Source organism: Phyllostomus hastatus, unplaced genomic scaffold (genome assembly GCF_019186645.2).
Source record: "Phyllostomus hastatus isolate PE091 unplaced genomic scaffold, TTU_PhHast_1.1 phas_scaffold_501, whole genome shotgun sequence".
In the NCBI taxonomy this organism is placed as follows: Eukaryota; Metazoa; Chordata; class Mammalia; order Chiroptera; family Phyllostomidae; genus Phyllostomus; species Phyllostomus hastatus.
The window spans coordinates 45,226,479-45,249,551 of NW_025334033.1; the positions used below are offsets into that span (position 1 = coordinate 45,226,479).

The 23,073-nt window shown below is 36.8% G+C and overlaps 1 protein-coding gene across 4 annotated transcripts in view; it reads left to right on the forward strand.

Moving 5' to 3' along the window:
* Nucleotides 1-23,073, forward strand: part of GPHN (gephyrin) — a 440,641-nt gene that overhangs the window by 379,165 nt on the left and 38,403 nt on the right. For all 4 annotated transcript variants that reach the window (XM_045822936.1, XM_045822937.1, XM_045822938.1 and 1 more), the window contains one exon: nt 8,905-9,026. In XM_045822936.1, the coding sequence (XP_045678892.1) occupies nt 8,905-9,026 (122 nt within the window). The remainder of the gene's footprint in view (nt 1-8,904; nt 9,027-23,073) is intronic.

The window sequence follows — 23,073 nt, forward strand, 5'->3', positions numbered from 1 at the left end:
GTATGTTAAAATTTAGTTAATACTATCCAGTGATTATATAATTTTAGGCATATGTTTCCAAAGTCATGCATTTGTTCAGTTAATATTCTTTGAACAATTCATTAAATGCTGGAATTCCCACCAGGGGTTCTCTTTTCTAACCATCAGACTTACAAGATGTAAATACACTGTATTGTGAACCAGTGTACTTTGACATTGGAAAGGAAACTCAACATCAAGCAGGCGGTAGCAGGCATTCTTCAGTGGGACCAGTCTTCTTGGCAGTGCACATAGCCATCCAAGAGCATTTCCTCTGCCCTTCAAATGACATTCAGGTGCGAGGGAACAAGAATTTCACTAGAACAGTATGGGAGCCACCAACTTAGGGGCTCCATGCCCTACATAGGAGCTAGTATCCTTGCAATCTTAGGCAGCTTTGAGGGTCCCCACTAGAGAAATGCCCAGTTACAAGGGTTACCACATTTGCAGAAGCCCAATGCTATAGTTTCCCACTAGGTATTTATAGTTTATTTGTATAATAGTTCCTTCCAGTATATATGCAAGGTATTTTTTTATCATTTTTACCATAGAAATGTTGCCTAGTAACAAGCTGACATTTCATCTTTATCAATTTTTCAGGAGAAAAGAGTTATAAAGTCAACACAAGGTCAATTTTATCCTTAGAGATGGATAAATTTTTTATTAATTCTTTACTCTGCAGATGCATTATCTGTAGAAAATTAGAAACCAATAATAAAACTGACTACAGGTCAGTCTACTTTTTATTATCACCGTGCACTGGCAGTTTTAAACAATACCAGTGATAAAATGTTCCTTTCTGCCAAGACAGACCACTCCCACCATCCTTTCCCCTTAGTAGGCTGCTATACTGATACCAGGCACTGTTCTGACTAATGGGGATATAGCAGCATGTAAAGTAGACACATTCCCTACTCTTACAAAATTTATATTCTGGTGGGTGAGATTGGAAGGTTTGATATGCAATAAAAAAAATACATAGTAAATGAAATGAAGAAAAAGAAAGGATTAGATGATAAAGAGTGGTACTGGAAGAGGTATATGCCAAATATTATGTGTTGAAAATTATCCCACATTAGCCCTTTTATACTTTCCCCTAAACAATAAGGCTGAAAGCCTGAAAATGCTATTTCCCAGGCTATATTTCCAGCTGTGGTACAGTTAGGTTTTGCCATTGGGGTGCATTAACATATTTGAAGGTGGGAAGAAATTACCAGAAATATAACCTCCTTAGAATATAATTCTAAGTAATATCACTTTCCACCAGCAGCCCTGGGGATTATGGTGACTTCCTGCAGGTACTGATCTTTGGTAACCAATACATAACCAGTTCCCTGTGTTAAATCCTCCTTTCTCCCACCCCCTTCCATTTGAAATACCTAGAGGAGTTTTGGTTTTCCTGTCTTGACCTGTGATAGAGTCTTCTATTCTATATAGGGTAATCAGGCCTCACTGATAAGGTAAAGTTAAAGTGGAACTCAGAAGGCATTAAGGGCACATGTCTTGTGAAGGGAATTGTGTTCCAAACAGCAGGAACAACAAACAGAAAAGCCCTGAGGTAAGTAAGGTGCATGCTTGTTCTGTTGGAGGAACAGGAAAGAGGTCAATGTGGCTGAAGTATAAAGGGAAAACAGCAAGGTAAAAGGAGATGTGGTTGGAAAGGTAATAGAAACAATATCATTTTTTCTAAATAGCCCATTTTGAGGAAGGAAAACATAATGTGAAGTATAACATGTCTTTTTTTTTATATATAACATGTCCTAAATTTTTAAATGTTAACTCTGGCTTCTATGTGGTATGTTACATAGGAAGGAAAAGGAAGGAAGCAGAGAGACTAGTTAGAAGGAGCTGCAATACTCCAGCAAGAGATTCGGGCCAGAGTGGTAGCAGTGGAGCTGTTGAGAAATAATCAGATCCAGGATATATTTTGAAGATAAAGCCAATAAGTTTTGTTAGTGAATTCAAAGCAGTATATAAGAGAAAGTGAGGCGTCAGGATGAACGCCAAACTTTCTGGCCCAAGCAATTCTAGAGACAGTTATCATCTACCCAAATGAGAAAGATTTAGGCAGTAGAAATCAGAGATTCTATTTTGGACATGTTAAATTTGAGATACTTATCAGAAATCCTAGTAGAAATATTGAGTAGGCAATTAACATATGTAGTCTGGAGCTTAAGAAAAAGATCAGAGCTAAAAATGTATATTCGGAAGTTACCAGCATATACATAGTAGGGTTTTTTCTTTTTTTTCTTTTTTTTAGGATATACATAATATTTAAAATCATGAGACTAAAGTCACATAGGAAGTACGTATAAATAGAAGGCAAGAGATGCAAGTTTACTCTTAAGGAGGCAGTTGTATGTGTATCTTCCTCTTCTTTACCAACCTTTATATTTCCCAATTGTATTCTCTGATTTTGACTCTTGATGACAGCATCTCTTCATTCATAAAATACATTCTTATCTTCATTAAACTTTAGATAGCGACCTACAGGTCTCTAGACTGGACAGCAGTTGGCCAGCTGCCGGTATCTTCAAGAAGTCAAATTGCATGCTTGTTATCTACTTACCTACAGTACTAGCAATAATTATTCCTTTAGTAGATGCTGGTCTTCTAGTTTTTAAGGTACTGTTTCAGTTATGTACAGCCATATTTTATAACTCATTCCTTCATTCAAGTTCTCTTTCTCTCTCTCTTCCATTTTTTTATAATTTTCTTGGCACTATCAATAGCAGAGGCCTGCACAAACAAATTTGAACTTTAAATATATACAGACTGTCTAAAACCTTTATGTAATGTTATTTGGGGCCTTCCACAAGCAACTGCTGTTTTAAAGCTAGACTCTTTAAAATCCTTTTCCCCACTAATAAGAGAAAGAATAAGAAGTGAAGTACGTACTAAACCCAGAGCTGCTATGTGCTTTATAACTAAAGTAACACTATGAGGTTAGTATAATTACCCAGAAAATTGACAGTCAAAAACAAAGCAATTTTCCTAAAATATTTTGTATAAATGCTGTAGCCTTGTTTCACAGCTAAGTCATCTCACTGCAATAACTTGTTCCCACTATGCCACAATGCTTCCCACTAGAGCTTTCTTAAATTTCATTTCTCCAACTTTTCAATAGAAGTCTCTGAAATCTATCAGGTTAGATCGTGTATTACTTTCTTCAAGTTATATTATACTTCTTGTCTAGATTGAAGACCATGGCTCACTATTTTAAAGTTGCCTCGCTAACACTTCACATAACTTCACTTCTTTAATCTATTCCTTGCTTACTATGTTAATACCAAAATTGGATGACTCCATCCTCCACCTACAATTTTGCTCCCAAGCAGAAAAACATTACTGAAAAAAAATCATAAAACTGAAATTACCACTACAGATTTCTACCATTTAATATCAACCTGGCACTAAAGAGTTGCTCAGTAATTCTGATATAACTGTCTTGTTGACTTCCTGGTACATCCCTGCAGTAGATAGCTCGTTTATGCCTTCGACACCTCCTTTAAACCTCAGCAGCAGCCCTGCTTTCTCACTCCTGGTGGATCACCTCACTGGTGACCTTTATGGAAAAAAGAAAGCTAAAAAGTACCTGTCAAACTGGACTAGATGATGGTTCCTTCATTTTGCCTTCCCTTTACCTCAAAATGTTCCCCATTCCTTGAGCTGTCTTTCCCACAATCTGAAAAGGAAAATTAGGACAAATTTAATCAGATAACCAAAAAGTCCTGGGAACAGCATTCTTACAACAAACAAAATAAATATGGCTCTCTTTGGCATAAGTGCTAGACGTATTACCACAGATGAAGAATCCCCCAACCAAAGAGGCTCAAGAGACCTCAGTGAAGTGCAGTGTAACCAATATGAAACTACTGAGGGCAAGGGGTCCTGCCCAAGTCTTGGTGGAAGCTCAGTGACCGTCAAAGTCCTGATACAAGGGCAACCAAGGAAACTCATTGATCATCCAAAACTAGATATATGAGAGTTTCTGAGCAAGAGAGAGCGCCACCTTGACAAAGGCTCAGTGATGTCTCACAAAGGGGAAGTTACAGAAGGATACTTACAGGATTTTGAGAGTTTGTCATGGGGTGGGTTTAAGGTAAAAGTTTGTAAGGTCTAGGCAGAAGCTAGTCATATTTTGTAAAATAAGTGAGTTGCTGAAATAGTCTTATCTTTACAGCATATGAGCCCATGTAGACTTAACCCGGGTTAAGCCCAAGGCTCAATTTGTCCAGTCTTATCATGGAGCATATAGGTCTGAACAAGCTTCTGTTAAAACAATTTGACTTAAGATAGCTTGAGTAATATGTCATGGTTTGATACAGTTTATCTTGCAAGTTGATGTTTCTGTTTTATTTCTCAGAAGGAAGGAATTTATAAGCAAGATAGTGAATTATAAGGCCTTCACAGAAACTCAGACATAGTGAAAGCCTGAAATTGGGGGATGGGCAGTATTGATAAGAGAGTGAATGAAAACATTGGGTCAAGGAGGATATTGATTAGGATGTTCTTAATGATTGAGATATTTGGAAAGATAGCGGGCTGCAAAGGAGAAAAAAAGAATCAAAGTTAAATGTTTGAAAGCTGAGAAGACAGTGTTACCATTGACAATAACAGAAACAGGAATCAAAATTTAACATGTAACTAGGAAAGCAAGGTATGGAGACAATGGATTATGTTTTATTTACTTTTTCTTGTTCATTCTAGAATGTAAAGCTCTTTTGAATTAAAGTTTAGTTGACATATGATATTATATTAGTTTCAGGTGTACGACAGTGATTTGACATTTACATGCCTTATAGACTGATAATCATGAGAAGTAACCACCTGTCACCATAAAAGTTACTGCGATATTATTGACTGTATTCCCTGTGCTGTACTTTACATCTTCATGACGTATTTGTGTTACAAGTTTGTACTTCTTAATCCCCTTCACCTTTTTGCCAATTGTTCCACCTCCCAATCCTCAGCAACCATTAATTTGTTCTCTGTATCTGTCTATGAGTCTGTTTGTTTTGTTTGTTCATTTGTTTAGTTTTTTTAGAGTCCACATATAAGTGAAATAATACAGTGTTTGTTTCTCTTTGACTTACTTCACTTAGCATAATACCCTTTAGGTCCATCCATGTTGTCGCAAATGGCAAGGTTTTATTCTTTTTTAAGAATGAGTAATATTCCTGTGTGTGTGTGTGTGTGTGTGTGTGTGTGTGTGTGTGTGTGTGTAACTTCCTGTATATCCATTTATCTATTGATGGACACCTAGGCTGCTTCCATATCATGGCTATTGTAAATAATGTCATGATGAACACATGGGTACATGTATCTTTTTCAAATTACTGCTTTGTTTTCTTTGAATAAGTGCCCAGAGTAGAATTTCTGGGTTCGTCTTTGTCTCTTCTTTTAGCTTTTGTTTTAAAGTCTATTTTGTCTGGTAAAAATATTGCTATCTCAGCTTTCATTTCCATTTTTATGTAATATCTTTTTCTTTTTTAATTTTTGTTATTTTTAATTGTTGTTCAAGCACAGTTTTCTGTCTTTTATTCCCATATGTAATATCTTTTTCCATCCTTTTATTTTCAGTCTCTGCATGTCTTTTGATCTGAAGTGAGTCTCATGTAGGCAGCATATGTAAGGGTCTTGTTATTTTACCCATTCAGCCACCCTATGTCTTTTGAATGGAGCACTTCGTCCATTTACATTTAAAGTGATTATTGATAGGTCTTCCGTTGTGGTTGGGCCACAGCTGCTCTGAACGCACTGTCAGGAGAGGCTGGTGTTGCCCCACTGCCTGTGAAGCCTGGCTGCACCCGTTGCAGGCACAGCAGTGTGGAGGTCAGGCCTTCAGTGTGGCTGGCCACAAGGCTCAGCCTCAGCTTGCCACAGACACTCTGTTGTGTACTGGTGCTGACTGAAGCCACCAACCAGGTGTGGCAGGTCAGGAACCACTTTGGGTCCTGTGTGGGTCCTCAGGGAAACACCAAGGTAAGGGGAACTGTGTTAGCAAAGTTAATGGAAAGCGTCAGAAATGGCACCTGCCAGCATCAGACCAGGTAGATGGAAGGAGAGTAAAAGAGGGAAGTATATAGTGCCCACCAGCACTTCAGACTCTGGACAAAGTTCCAACAGATCCCTATCCCTCCAGCAGATGCCCTAAAATTAGTCAGTGTGTCACCTTTACATATGACCCAGGTGCTTTTCAAAGTGCTGCCTCTGTGCTGGGACTTGGAAAGAGTGCAACCTTAGTTTCCTGCAGCCCTTTGGCTCTCCCAGACCTAACCCCTGCTGGTTTTCAAAGCCTGATGTTATAGGGACTCATCTTCCTGGTACAGGAACCCCAGGCTGGGATTCTGACCCCTCGCTCTTCAGGGACGGACCTCTGCTGTTGTGATACCCCTCCCAATTGCGAGTCACTGCACAGGGAGTAGGGGGTGGGGTGGGTCTAACTAGACTGAGTCTCTGCCCCTCCTACCCGTCTCAGTGTGGCTTTTTTTTTTTTTTTAAATATCCATCGTTGTAGAAAATCTTTTCTGCTGGTCTTCAGGTAGTTCTCAGAGGTAGTAACTATTATATAGTTATAGTGTTGGTGTCAATGAGAGAAAGAGAGCTCAGGATCTCCCTAGTCTACCATCCTGAACCCAAAGCCAGGATCCTTGCTCTTCAAAGCCAATTTAACTTGTCTGTGAAATATTGTTCCTTGTGGCTGGTGCACTGTCCCTACAACTACTTTGTATTTTATTTCTTTTGTATTTTAACTGTAATAAGTTTCAGACATCATTCCAGAGATGACCAGAAGTATAATACCAGAAATTAAGATTCAGTTTTAAAGGGGAATATTGTAACTTTTCTCCATTGTAGCATATTCAGCCTTATAATTTTCCATTCAATTCCTTGTGCTTTCTTTGAAAATACTTAAAATACACTATAAATTCCATCCCCTCATTTAACTAGCTATTATTTCATTATGTCAATTTTACAGACAACTGATTTTCCAGTGATCTCTAATTGTTCTGTTATTTCTGGAATTGTTCACAGCAAAATAGCAGAGAGGAGCAGGAATGGCAAAGAAAACACACTAATAACAGAGGAATCTTACTTAGTTGGTGGTCTGTACCATGTTGTGGGAAAAAATTATATAAGCACACAGTTTTCTATTTGAAACAAGTTATTTCATTAATGGAGTTAAAGAGCTGCAAGTCCTGGCCTTTATAAAATTATAATGACTTCATTAACAGTGTGTTAATTGAGATCAAAATTAATCTATATTAGCACTGCAATAACAATTTTTCAAGCTCAGCCAGTGACTAATAATGAAAGTGGGTTGCAATGTCACATGGTATCTGGTTAAGTTAAATTAGTGCAGTATATGAAGAAAAGACTCCCAGGTGACACTAAGTAAGATAATCAGTGTTTTTCTCGAGCTATTACAAGGGGACAGTTTGTTGCAAAGGTACTACTTTTCCAACGTAAAGCCAAAAGTCTGGCCACATGAGTTGAAAGGAAGAATGAAGGAGCTAGAGGTTATTGTTTGGGAGAAGTGAGATATAGAGTCCTGTGATTGGCTTTATGAACAGCCTGAACATCTAAATGTGCAGACTTACATCAACCTCCTTAGGTAATATTCCAGATTTTTCTCACTTCAAATGTGTACAGTTTTTTCATTGTATATTTCTGAAACCAAAGTGCATCTTAAAATTAATATATAAAACTGAAGTTGTGTATTGTGTGTGTGCCTGCATGTATGTAAGGACTCCCTACTCTTAAGTATTTTATAATCGAATAAAGCTAAATCCGCATTCATATTAGAAACTAATTTAATCTATATGAGCATCTAGGAATAACAATATGAGAACAATTAGGGGGGAAAAAGGTGCTCTTTCAGTATCATATCAGAAAGAAAAGAGAGAATATCATCTGTGATATATTTACCTATATTAATGGAGTATTCATTATCTCAGTTAATCCTAACAACTACTATAGTAAGGTAGTTATTATTACTATACAGTGGTAGGCAAAAGTAGGTTTACAATGTGAGTACGTGAGACAATTTATTATTGTATTATTTATTAATTATTGTACTATTTATTTGTATTATTACTATAAACCTACTTTTGTTCACCCCTATGTATTATAAATGAGGAAATTAAAGCATAACATGTTTGCACAACTTGAACTTGAACCTTATCAGAATCCTCCTTCTACTCCACTACAGCTCTCTCACTGGAATGTAGAAGAAGCTTCTTATATTTTCCTTATAGACTTATGACATTAGATATTAATCTCTAAAGGGTGATTCAATTCAGAGTCATGGCACTGTGTAAATAAGTATTATTTGTTCAAGTTTGCTAATAAAGAGATAAGACATCTGTCTCTTTCTCCTTCAAATAAGCTTAACTTCTTAGGTATTATTTATTCCACTTCAGAAAAGAGATCAGAAGCTTGAAAGAAAAGATAAATGACCGTTCTCTTCAAACTCAAGACTATCACGTCACACAGTCTCTACCTCAAATGGTCTCAATGAAAGACAAATTGCAAAATACTATTGGCAGTTAAAGTCAAAGTTCTTTTATTTAGTTTGCCCTAGTAAGCAGCTCCTGGGAAGACCAGCATCTCCAGAGCACTAATATTGAATAAGCCAGAGCTGGGATGATATCTGTCCTTCTGTTTAGTCACCATTTAAATTTTTGCAACACCATTTTTTCATTTTCCTAGACGTTCAATATTTATTCAAGATCCTTTGAGCATATATCTTCTACAGGCCAAATACTGCCATAGATGCTAGACAAACTAACCTCTGTTTACTAGTATTTTTCCACTAACAATGGGCAACATTATCCTGAGAGAATAATTTGTGGTGGGCTTTTTTTTTTTTTTTTGGCTTTGTAGCTGCTAAATCCTGAAGATGACCTCTTACCAGGAAAGATTCGAGACAGCAACCGTTCAACCCTCTTAGCCACAATTCAGGAACATGGTTACCCCACAATCAACTTGGGAATTGTAGGAGACAAGTAAGTACTGGATTTATTTTTAAGTTGTTCTTGTACAAATATGGATTTTGGGAGTACTAACTAGGTGGGATTTTTGCTAAAGAGACCAAAATTAAATACCATAATTTTCACTTATCTTCATTCTTCAGAAGCCAGAGAATTGTGGAACTGCTGTGTCTGTTAGGGACAGACGTTTTCCTAGAATGCCTATTACAAAAAGAGAAATATTTTGCTATCCTATTAGTATATTAAGTTTACAGGAATCTTTTTTTGATAGTGTTGTCTTTATCCTAGTGGAACTAATGATGATAGTGTTTTATTCCTATTCATACTTTTACTGTTTCAAGAAGACAGGGAAGACATGGGTGAGAAGAGTAAGAGAGAATGTCAAAATTAGCATTAACTGATTCTTTGAACTTTAAGTACAATTGCTTTCTAGGGCTTTTATATTTACTTTTGTATCCTTATGTAATCTGAGTTTCTCCAGGCTTCACCCATTTAGAAGTTCAAAGGGAAGCACATTGACTATAATGTCCATCTCTAACAGCATATTTACTAAATTAACTCATTCCTCCACTAAATTCCCCAAGTGTCTCTGTGAATCTCCAGCTATGTCTTACATGTGATCAAAAGCACATCTGCTCTTTCTGAGTGTCCCACCACCATGCAACACTGCTACTCAGCCATCTTTCACCAGGCACTATTTCCAGGTCTCTAGAGGTATGCCTGCTTTCAGTAACTCTAAAATATCAGCCAGGTGGAGACAAAGCTAGAAGACAAATCTGTGTGGTGGATACCACAATGTATCTGTCACCCACAATCGCCCTTCTCTCTCATTACCACCTTGTCACTGAGTAAGGCTCATTATACCTTGATCCTTCATCCCTTGAGATGAGTGCTTTCTCAGGGATCAAATGGGCTTCTAAAAAGGCCCTGCTCCACCACTTCACAACGCACGCTCTCACACCTCTAAACCCCAGCCTGGGCTCAGACTGGGCACAGCACATCACATCTCCTCAGTAACCTGAGAAGCAGTAGGTTATCATCTCACCTTTTAAAGATCTCTTCTTTCCTCCTGATTTTATTTTTCTTTGAGGGCTGTGAGACATATTTTCAAATGTTATTCTTTTCAGATTCTTCATGACTTATCTTTGCTGGATGTCCATAGAGAAGCCCATAGCTAAGCACCGGCCCCCAGAGAACTCATGCTGGTGAAGCCAGTCTCAGGGATTACCTAATGTGGCCCTGATCCACGCTCGCCAGCCCAGTAGAGAGAAACCACTGAAATAAAGGGGGCGGGGTGGGTAAGGGTAGGTATTTGAATTTGCACCTGACTAGTAACCTCTCCTTCCATATACACTTCAAACACCTAAAACTTATCCTGACACAGGTACATCTTTTAAAAAGGCAAAACTTAACTTCTGAGGAGAGATAGGACAACACGAAGAGTTTCAAAAACACAAAACAGGCCTGAAACTGTAGAACAAACTCACCCGGTTATTTAGGTTTTGTTTCCTATCTCCCACTGGCTCCAGCCCTCCCTCCAAGAGCATTAATGAGCTCTAAGAAATAGTATAAGGCAAAGGGGGTTTGGGGAGTGTGTGTCATTTTCATCTTAATCTGTTCTGGACTATAATTCTGTCCATTTTCTTTTATTTTGGTACTCTTGTATACAAAAAAAAGTTACTTGATATACTTTATATGCTGCCATTACCTTACTGTAAAAGCCAAAACACCACTGAAATGTTCATATATTTATCTAATATTTGGAGGCTAATATTTAATTGTCTGGAGCCCACACTGTTGGTTTGTGGTAGACATTTCCTAATAATGTTTGTATTATATATAACTCCAAATGCATCTTGAAAACAGCAGATGAAGAACAACAGAACTATAAGCAATTCTGAGGATATACAAATCTCCAGTGTATATCCTTTTCTAAGATTAAAATACTTTCATAAAATAGAACTTTTTAAAAAAATATACGATTGATACAAATCTAGACCTCCTCAGTCTAGAACGCTGTATTGAAAGGGCCCAAAGGAAATGGTTGGGAATGCAGAGGTGGAATGTGGGAGGAAAGACTTTGTAACTGTTCTAATGGAAATCTGTTCTGGGAGTTTAGCAAAAGAAACCAGGACAATTAATCTGCAGCCTGTTGATATTCTGTGAAGGTTGCCTCCCTCTGCATTCTTTTCTTTTCTATGTAACCATTTACTGAAGAAAGTAAACGTTGTTATACAGATCTCTACCTGAACTCTCCAAGGCAACAAGAAGGGTCATGACAGAAACTGCCCTGTGTTTAAAGCAGAGAAAGAAATAGCTCAAGAATGTCAGCCAGGACACAACCCTTACTCAGCTATGACAGATAAGAGGAGGGAGTAAGAGCTCTGTTCTTGTATTTAAAAACAGATTTGAGTCTGGTTTTGAAATTCTATTGATACGTGATTCTACTTCTCAACTCTTATTCTTATCACATACCCAATTTTAACAATCAATATTGAAATTGTAGAGTAAGACTGTGTAACATATTTGGATTGAATTGGGCTTAATTTTGCCTTTGCTTATTGCACATTTTATTTTTAAAAGAAGGTACAGTGAAGATTATGGGATGGATGCTTCAAATACCTGAAAGTTAACAGCTATATTTTAATAGCATTTGTATTTATTCAAGTATTATGTGTATGTTAAAATACATTCCTTGAGGTATATTTTGTCACATTGTATCAAACAATACCGTTGGGGTTCCCACTGTTTTTCTCTAAAAAGACAAATTTTGAAACCCAAGTATGTTCAGTGAATTTGCTTAGGATTATACAAGGTAGTAGCAGAGGTGTGAATGGAATCAAGTTTTCTTGAGATTAATAATCACAATTCCCTGCTAATAATAAACACAAATGTGTCCGAAGAGAAGCATCACTATGGGAGAGTGGTCTGTTTTACAAAAACGAAGCTTTAGCTAGAACATGAAGGATGAATAGGATTTACATAGTTAGAAGAAGAAAGTGTGTTGCGTAGGAAACATGGAAACAACAAAAAGAGAAAAGTAGAAATAAACAGTCACTCCAGTCAGACCAGACTAATTAGGAAGAGATTCAGGTAAGGAAGATAATGGAGGTAAATTTAATAGAAACTTTGAAAGACTTTGCATTCCAGGCAAAACTGCTGTTTAGTTAAATTTGGAGCCCTTTAAAGCAGAGCTGACATAACAAATCATTATTTTAGAAAGATAATTTGGCCAAGGTGTATCACATGGGCTAAAATTAGAGGTGAACTAGAAATAAGAACAATACAGTTTGTTTATTCATTGTTCAGTCAGTCAGGATGGATTGATTGTGTACCCATACAAATCACCTGGAGATCCTATTAAAAATAATTATTCTTATTCAGCAAATCAGGGGTGGGCTCAGACTTTACATTTCTAACAAGTTCCCAAGGATACCAAGCTGCTGTTCTATGAATCAGAAAGTAAGTATGATGTAGTAAATTCCACCATGCATCTATTAGAAATTTTAAGGCAATTGAAGATACAAAGCTGAAACAGACATAGATTTTGCCCTTGAAATTACATGTATTAGAAGTGTACTATAAATTATATCCTAGTAAAATAATAAAAGTGTTTTTAGAATGTTCTAAAACTCAAATTTGGAAGTAGAGTTAAAAAGAAAGATTAAATCACCCCTGGCTGGTATGGCTCAGTGGATTGAGCACCAGCCTGCAAACCAAAGGGTCACTGGTTTGATTCCCTATCAGGGCACATGCCTGGGTTGCAGGCTAGGTCCCCAGATGGGGGATGTGCAAGAGGCAATGGATTGATATTTCTCCCTTCTCCTCTCTCTGAAAATGAATAAACAAAATCATTAAAAAAAGGGAAAAAAAGATTAAATTAAAATACATTGTGAAGTTATAAAAGTCATTTGATACATAGAAGAGTATCAATGTTAATGAACCTTCATCTGGATTATAAAGCTTTGTTTAAATTGTGTGTGTCTGTGAACACAAATAAAATGCTTGCAGACCCCAGCTGTAGTTCTCTCAACACAACTAGACATTTCTCTCTAGCAATATACCATTTCCACTTCTTGCTTCATTAGTAGTTTATGCTTTCTTCTTCTTTTTTTAAGATTCTATTTATTTATTCCTGGAGAGTGGAAGGGAGGGAGACAGAGAGGGAGAGAAACATCAGTGTGTGGCTGCCTCTCACATGGCCCCCACTGGGGACCTGGCCCACAACCCAGACATGTACCCTGACTGGAAATCAAACTGGCGACCTTTTGGTTCACTGTCCACACTCAATCCACTGAGCTACACCAGCCAGGGCCCTTTCTTGGTTTTCATAGTTCCTCTTCCTATGCTCATTCCCTAAATGTAGGTGACAACATGGCTCACTCTTGGCTTTCTGTCCTTCTAATTTCTTATGCTAATGGCTCACAAATCTTATCTCAGTCTTCAGTTCCATGCCTAGATTCACCTGCTTACTAGATACATCTTTAAGTTCAATATCCATTGCAAACTCACCATATTCAAAACTAAATTCATTATCCCCACCTTTTTCAATGCCCTCCCCACTAGCATCTTGTTCCATTTCCTATAGTTCTTCTATTTCAGTGACTGCTGCCACCATCCACACAGTCACCCAACCCAAAAGAAGCCTGAATGGAAGTTATTATAGCTCCTCTCTCATATTCACACCTATATTTAAGGCCTAGAGATTTTTCCCTCCTCAGTCTTCTCTACATTCCAATCTCTTCATCCTTACCATCCTGGGTTAGTTTGGGGCCCCATTTATTTTTGTCCAGACATATGCGACTAGCCTCATAACTGGTCTCCCTGACTCAAGTTTTGTTGCCTGCTAACCACCATCTATTCTGCTGCCGATATGATCTTTCTAAAGTGCAAAGTATATGCCTGTGGCAGAATCGAGGTTTTATTATATACGAGTAGGCATACTGTAATAATTCAACAAACTTTTATACATAGTTATGCTATGTCAGGCATTGTGCCAATCTTTGTTACTACGGAGATTAATGAAACAGTTATTAGTAAAAATTATTAATACAAAGAAGTTTTCAATTCTATTCCACTCCTCTCTTTCCTCTCTACCCAGTCCACATCCACTTTCTCCAGGCTTTCACCCCAAATATGTCAGTCTTTACTAATCTTTACTGAGTACCTACTATATGTGTAGGGTGTAACCAAGTGTAGGTTTACAGTTGTGAGTACTGAAACACAGTTTATTCTTGTATCATTATTTATCCTTGTATTATATATTTTTGCATACAAACAACTGTAAGCCTACTTTTGCCAACCCCTGCATAAAACTATACTACATTCTTTTACTTGCTTCTCTTATTAAGCTTCGTGAAACATCAGAGCCTCGTATCTTTTATCCACATTTTATAGATAATACTGAAGCTCAAAAAAAATAGCCTGTTCGGATTAATGCAGCTAGCAAAAGGCAGAGTAAGGAGTCCAATCCAGGCCTGTCTAACTCCAAGGTCCTTTCTCTTTTTGTACTACCATGCTTCCCTGTGAACTGGGGTTAACACCCACAATTCATTAACATTAAGGTCAATAATCTAAATAGGCTATATCCATTTTTATGAATAAAACTCGTAAGTAAATAGTAGCTGTGAATATTTCAAAAGGCAAAGAGGAAAATTTAGTTTAATTTTTAAATTAAATGTTGACTGTGTATAAATAAATTGTAAGAAACTGAATTGCAAAATTTGAGATCTCTAGGTGATACAGAAGTGGAGACAATGGCAGGAAGGCTTAATACAGTAGTTCAGGTTTACTCTCCAGATTTCTAAATAATGCTTCTTATACACAGTGAAATAGACTACTCCCCCTTCCATAGAGAGAAAAGCCCCTTTCTTTTTTAATCTCTTCCCTTTTTCCTTCCCTTGCGAAACTGGTGGGACTACTTCTGCAGCATTTATTACTTTGGATAACCCATTATATCAAGTTCATACTACCTTCTGTAGGGAGGAGAGGGAGTGAAGGAAGGAGAGAGGGGAAGAGAGCAAGAAGAGAGAGTGCACACAATGTGAATTTATGATAATTTGGTAGTCAGACCTACACTCGTTCAACTTACGAAGGACCCAGGTTCACAAATGGCTACCCCTGTTCTTCTCCTCCCCTACTCACTATCTAAGCTCCTCTGTCACTACTTTAAGAGAAGGTCAAGGAGAAAAAGCCTTTGGAAAAGTGAAAGAGTTAAAAAAGCAATAAATGAACAGCAAGAACAGTTTAGTAGACAGTTAATCTCCTTGTCCCCTGACCCTCAAGACCCAGCCTATTGAGGAGAAGTGTTACTATTTTAGCCCAAAAATCCTCCACACTAGCTAAATGTGTTCTGTTTGTTTTGGTATACCTTCTGATAAGTTAATATTTAGAGATCCATTTGTGCTAAACATTCTACCTGCGAGAGTTCTTCGCATATTAATGTGAATTTGTTCAGATCAGACATCCACATCTCAGTAAATCTGTCCTAAATGAACATGAGCAAATCATTTAGAACTTGGAGTTCTCTGAGGCACAGGGCAAACCCTGGTCAAGACATCAGAACTTTAGTATAGCCAGATACAGGAGGCCTGACAAGAAGTGCGCTTGGCAAGAAGAAAGAACTGTAGAGCAAGGTCAGTGGCAAGATACCATAAACAAATGCCTTATATTTGTCTTCCACCTTCTTTCCCAGTTCAGGCTGGTAATTCAACAATCTATTAGTAACATTGTGAGCTAAATTAAGGTTTGCTTGGGTTTTTTTTTAACTACCCTTGACTCTTTCCCACTATCTATATTACTGTTTTTATATACACTCTGGAAACATAACCTGTGAGTTAGGGACTACCTATGCTAAAAAGACTCTCCTGAAAGAGTCAGCTCTGTAGTGACTGTATGATATCTTTTAATACCACTAAGACATTGAAAGAGTTTAAACTGGGGATAACATGATCATCTTTTATTCCTGGTTCAGTTTTATTATGTACACCTCAGACCATTTTCCTAGATATATATTTATAATGTAACTTTTTAATCTTACAACCGAATAATTAAATGTTCATTGAAGAAAATTTAGAATAGATTAAAAAAGAAAGGAAATTAACCCATAATTCTATTTTCCAGTATTACTCTTCTTCCATTCCTTAATTCTATGCATGTATACTATATATATGTGTGTGTGTGTACAAAAACAAAGAAATAGTATTTTTATTTAACCTTTTTTACTCAATATATTATAAACATCTGTCCATATCATTACATAGTACTCTGCTATATTATTTTAATGCCACACCTACATATTATTCTCTACTATAAAGTATAATATCTATTTATATAATCCCTTGTTGTCAGATGATAGGTTGTTTCTAATCTTTCTCAACTGCAAGTAAATGACGAGCATATTTATAACTAAATCTTGGCATATAACACAACTATTTGAGAGTGTTTTTAAAATTTTATTTTATTAATGTTATGATAATTGTTGAATATATTCCATATGCAAAGCTATGTTAATAGCACCAGTAGAGTGATAAATAAAATGACTGCTGTCCTCAACTGCTGGTAGGCATACAAAACCAGTTGTTCATGGCTTAATTCTCAGCAGTTAGAACAGTGGCAGCACATAGTAGCTAGTTACTCAGTAAATGTCAGGAAGCATAGGAAAAGGAAAGAGAGGAACACCAAATATGACCTAAATATGAAACTAGTCAAGCCTAGAGATTTCTACCTAATTGGTAAAAATTAGTGTGAGTTTATAGACTCCTTTTTTATAGAGAGAGTATATATGTAAGAACCATATGTAAGAACATATAAAAGCTAAGAACCATCTAGTTTCACTCATGTATAGGATAGACTGTTTCTAAGCTCCATCCTATTTCTACATTGAATGTAGGTCAGTGGCAGGGGGTCCAAGATGGCAGCAGAGTAGGTGTAAGCTACACTAACCTCCAGCCAGAATCAAACTGGAATTACAACTAAATTATAGAAAAATCATCCCGAATAACCAGCGGAACACTAGCTGGAGAGAATGTGGGTCAGTAGATGCCCTAGTTTTCTTTTCCCTATGACTGGTTCAGTAACCGGGCCTCCCAAGGAAGCATGAGCTACTGTTTCCCGACCATGGGGGAAGAGTCCAACACAAATGAGGGTGTTTGTGTAGGTGAATAAGTGCCGTTACTACATGTGCTAACAAAGACAGCCGTGGCCAGACTTGGTTAAGATGTTGGTCATTTGGGCACATACATACTTCTCTGTTTTTACTTTTTTTCCCTTTTCCCTCAGTTTCCTGATAAAATTTCGTAAAGAAATTGCTACCTGTTGTGGCTTAAACACAGTGGGAAAGGGGTTTGCCGTTATTGAGCCAGGGTGCTTTTTTTCCCACCAAATTATCAGCTCCATGATGCCTAGGACAAGGTGTGTTTTGGTAACTCTACATCCACAGAACTTGCAAGGAGTACATCTCCTGTATTAGACAGTCCTGCCATCTTTTCATATACCACCCTGTCTTTCGATGGAACTTACAGACTTCCAACTGTGTAACTACCCAGCAGAATCTTACAGGGTCCCTTAAAGTGAGTCCGAAAATCTTAGCCGTAGGAGCGGACCAGAAAGCCCGGCACTGACAACAGAACTGCATGAGTGACTAAGACAGCTTTTCATAAAAGGTGCAATGTAAATTTTTTGCAACTGGGGCAATTCATTTTATATTTCTGAAGAACAAGAAGTATAAGATGGGGGTAAGGGCAGAATTCCAAATGGATTTAGGAAGCTTCTAATTTAAAAAGTTAAAGAGCTGCTCCCTCAGACTTAAATAGATGATGTTACACATTTACCTCTAAAATATAACAAGCAGTAATCATGATCCAGATACACAGAATCTGCTTGGGGAAATCTTTTTAGATAAAGTTTAACATTAATTGAATTTATATTATTCCTGAAACTGATTTTAACTGGTAAGCTGTTTATACTTATATTTCAGCTGTAAAACAGCTTGATAATGTAGCTTCCAAACTATTGACTTGGGCCTTCTATCCTTTCAAGGCCTAAGGGGCTGGGAAATTCCCATGATTAAGAAAAGAGTTCCCCATTCTGGAAAACTGCAAATCACAGAAGGCAGCCCCACTCTAGTCATGCTGGGCTTGCTTGGCTCTGTCATAGATGCTGTTTTGGGTTTGAATTGCCTGCTCCTGCTGCTGCCAATTTATGAGGCTGCCTCTTCACATTAAAGCATGAACAGAAGGGGAATAAGCACTGAGATAGCAAATAGGATTTTTATAAACTGGCACATTTAGCAGGAATTAGCAAAATAGACTTAACAGTACAGTGATTATTTGGGCAAAGCCCAGTGCCTTACATCTTCCAGTTTGTGAATGAAACATATGCTAACTTCCTAGTGCTTACCTAATGTTCTAAAAGTGGAAATCTCTAATTATCAGGGAGAATTTGATCTGAATTCAATTTGTTCTTGTCATCTTTATAAACTGCCTACTTCCCTTTTCTGCACAAAATGCAAAGAATTAATTTCTGAGTCAACATAATAGATTTCTTTTCTGACCAGTAATCAGCAGAGGTCTCCAATTTTTATTGATTAACCAAACATATTCATTCTATTTTAACAAGCATTTGTTTGATAACAAAAATATTCTTGTCACTCTCAGTGACAGACTCCTTTAGTGACTATTACTGTTGACTTTCTTAATTTTTAAGAGTTGATGTTACTGATTCTCCTAAGAATATCCTCCAGGTTTTACTGGACTTTTAGAAAGTGTTTTCGTACTGACCCCCATAAAAAGAAATATCCTCCAAAAAGCCTTTTATCCCAAATCAATATTAATTATTTTGTCCCACTCAACATTTAAATCATTTCTCCTTTATGCATTTTTACTTTAATTTTAATTAACATATTTGAATTCAATCAATGATATTAATTTCATTCACTTCCCTAAATTTTGCCGTATGTTTTCCGCACTACCTTGTGAACTTCAAGTCAGAGACTGTGCTTTCTTCTGTCTTTATCTAACTCCACCATGCCGAATCACCCCATGGGACTGAACAAGGACTAAATGATGGCTACATATAGTATGTAGCTTTATTCCACACATGAGGTAGGAACCAGAAAATGTTTGTAGTTAAGGAATTTATTTTTGACCTCTGGGGAAATTAGGTTATGTCCTTAACTATTTTTTTGTTATCTTGGTATGATCAACTGCCATTATCCTTAATCTCCAAACCCAGAATTTTTTCTCACTCTCACTGTCATCTTCACTCGTCTTAAAATGATGCAGCTCACAGTTGGTGTAACAGATGAAACGGGAAACTAATTAGCAAGTGTTGTCCATCTGTGTGTTTATATTAAATATTTTAAAATAAAACTGCATTTGCATTCTGAATGCTCTATCTGAAATCCATAAAATCAACTTCAGTAAAAGCTCTGTCTTGGTTTTGAATTTTATTGTAGATTTCATGGTAAAGCAAAAAAAAAAAAAAGGGTGGGGGTAGAATCAGGATTATGGTAACTTAGGACATATACAAATTTCAAAAAGCAAAAACTCCTGCCCTGACTGATGTGACTCGGTTGGTTGGGTGTCGTGCTGCAAAGCAAAAAGTCTTCGGTTTGACTGTTGGTCAGGGCACATGCCTGGGTTGTTTGGTCCCCGGTTGGGGCTTGTGCCAAGAGGCAACCAATCCATGTTTCTCTTCCTCTCCTTCTCCCTCCTTTATCTTCTCTCTAAAAGTAAATAAGTAAATAAAATCTTTTTTAAAAGAAAACAAAAAATCCTAAAATAAAAGTAGGTCTTGAAAGCCCCCTGAAATCTGAAAAGATCGAACAGTCAAAAGATGTCATTGACATATTCTTACTTCCCAGAAACTAATTCATACATAAAGTTTGAGAAAGCCACTTTTATTCTCTGATAGATGTATTTTGAGATATACTTCTTTTTTCTCTTTTATCTAGCTTTCTTTTAAGTTTAAGCTTCTTTGACATCTGATTTAGGTAGAACTCTAGGGAGACTGTTGGTCTTATTATGGGTAGCCATCTCCCAGGTTGAAGGTGAACAGCTTTGGAAAGAAAAGATGTTTTTTGGGGTTTTTTTTATGCAAGGCAAATAGTCAAATGTTCTTGATGTTCAAAAACTGAGAGGGAGAAAAGTATGAGCTACAAGATGGTTATTATATTGCAGTGCTTGAGTCAGTTTCTCCCTCTATGCTCTTGTCTGTGTAGGGAAAGAAAATGGTCATTTTATTCATATAAATTTCATTATTTCCATAGGATCACAGTATATTAGAATTGAAAGGAACTTCTGATGTTAGCTTAGTCAAATCTTTCACCATTGGAAGTGTAAGAAAAAATTTCTAACTAGCCATTAGGTTTTCGTTTGATACTTCAGTAAGAAAAATCATGGATTGAGCATGGACTGGGAACCAAAGTGTCCCAGGTTCGATTCCCAGCCAGGGTACATGCCTGGGTTGTAGGCCATAACCCCCAGCAACCGCACATTGATGTTTCTCTCTCTCTCTCTGTCTATCTCCTTCCCTTCCCCTCTAAAAATAAACAAATAAAATCTTTAAAAAAAAAAAGAAAAATCTTATTTGCCTCATAAGGCAGCATAGTTTATTGTCGGATGACTGTTATGAAAAGGATGCTTTTCCATTTCATTGAGCTAAAGTTTGTATCACTTATTCTTCCATTCATTCATCCTAATTCTGCCCTCTGGCATAACACCAAATAAATTGACTCCCTCTTATATATGACAACCGTTCAAAGAAAGTACTATTTATGATTATATAAATGTTAAATAGTATCTTCTCTTCCATCCACAGGCAGTATAATATCGTTATAGTTGTGATAATTGCACACCATTCATTCCCAAATCTACTGTGGAAAGAGGGAGTAGAGACCAGGGTTTGTTCAGTTCATTTATCGAGTTCCTACAATGTGCAGGGATCTGGCAGGGTAGTGAAGAAGCTTAGGTAATATGAGACCCTGTCCTGTGAAACAGTCATACATTGTGATATCATCTTTATAAATTTGGCTTTAGTCACAATTTATTGCTTCTCTTTATTTTTTTTAGTTCTTTTAACTTGAAATTCCACTCTGACATTAATATGCCACTCCTGCTTTTTTGTTTATTTACATTTGCTTCTTGGTGTTCTTTTGCCCTACCCTTACTTTCAGTCTGTCATTTTTAAGTGTATCCCTTGTAAATAACATTTCAATGAATTTGAGCTAAAGAGAAAAAAAAACTCAATCTTGCATCCATCTTAAGTTTATGTAACCCTGTGCCTGGCATGACGTTTATTTTGCTTTACCATGAAGTTTGCTGTGAATAACATCCCTTGATGTTTTCTTTTCCTTTACGTTTATGTTTATGTTACATTTGATGTTTTGTATTTATACAGCTTTGTTATTTCTTTCTTGTCCTTTTTTCCTCTTGTTGGTTTAATCCAGATACTATTTGTTTCCTCTTATCCCTTTATTATTTTTGAAGTTATTCTGTAGTCTCGCCCTCATGCTTTCCTTCCAGTGTCTGATACTCATAATCAGATATTCATTTCTACACTATTTTGTTTTACAAAGATGTTAACTGTATCATTTCTACAAGGCATTCCCATTTCTTTTATTCATCCCTTACACCAACAAGACCTTTAGAATACTTTTACTTCCTACATCTCCTCCCACCCCCTCAACTTTTAGGTAGTACTGCTGTGATCATGCTCTTAATTATAGGTTATTTTTAAGTTTTCTTTTGCAGTATGTCTCTACAACTTCTAGGGAAATTCATATGTAGCACATATAATTCTTCAGTTTATTTGATCATTTTATATATATATATGTATTTGATTTAGCTATATATAGTTACATAAAGGTGTGTGTTTCACTAGGTTTCTGCTTCTCTTCCCCTGTCTTAAAATCTGATTCATTTTTCCAGAACATTATTTATTAATTATTCTCTGAACTTTTGCATTTTCACAAATATCACTCTTCTATCCTGATTGGTGAATGCTGTCTGACTGGGTATAAACTTTGGTAGTGACAGGCTTTTTTTTTTAGAATGTGTTCAGGTTAATATACTGTTTTATAATTTTTGGTATTGTAGGTAAGAAGTCCAAAGTCAGTATTCTTTTTTCTTGGTAACTCTGACAGCTTGTAAGATTTTCTCTTTATCCTTGAAATTACATAATCTTACCAGGACATTTATATATATGCCCTAAAAAAATCCAGCCATTGTTATATGAGAATGGTTTACACAACATGGATGTAACCTGGCAGCCAATGAGAGTGGACTGGAATGCTGGTGCATGAACAATGGCAACTTCACTGTACTAGTCAGTGGGGGGTGGTAGGTGCCATTTAGTGAGCATGTGTATTATGCAGCTGTTGCATGCAAAATGACTAACCAAATAAAGCAACAAATCCACATCAGATTTCACATTAAGCTTGAACATTCCTTCATGGAAACTATTTGGATGATTAGAAGGCCATGGCTATGGATAACTGGTGATTGGCAACTTCACAACAATACACCCACTCATGTGTCACATCTTGTGCAGAGGTTTTTGGTGAAACATCAAATCACCTAGGTGACTCAGCCCCTCTACAGCCCAGATTTAGTGCCCTGTGACTTCTGGCTTTTCCCAAAATTAAAATCACCTTCAAAAGGGAAGAGATTTCAGACGATTGATAAGATTCAGGAAAATATGATGGGGCAGCTGATGGCAACTGGGAGAACTATGTGAGGTCCCAAAGTGCCCACTTTGAAGGGGACTGAAGTGTCATTGTCATATATGCAATGTTTCTTCAATAAATGTCTCTGTTTTTCATACTACATGGCTGGATACTTTTTGGATATGTGTGTATATAGATATACACCTTGCCTGGAACTCAGTAAAGTTTTCAATCTTGAAGCCCTGGTCTTTTTGATTAAATGAAATATTCTTCTTTTTTCCCCTTCCGTCAGTTCATTTTTAATCTTTATGGAATTTCTAATGATAATATGTCAATGTCTTGCTCTGTCCTTCAAGTTTCTTATTATTTCCTTCATGACTCCCATCAGTTTGTATT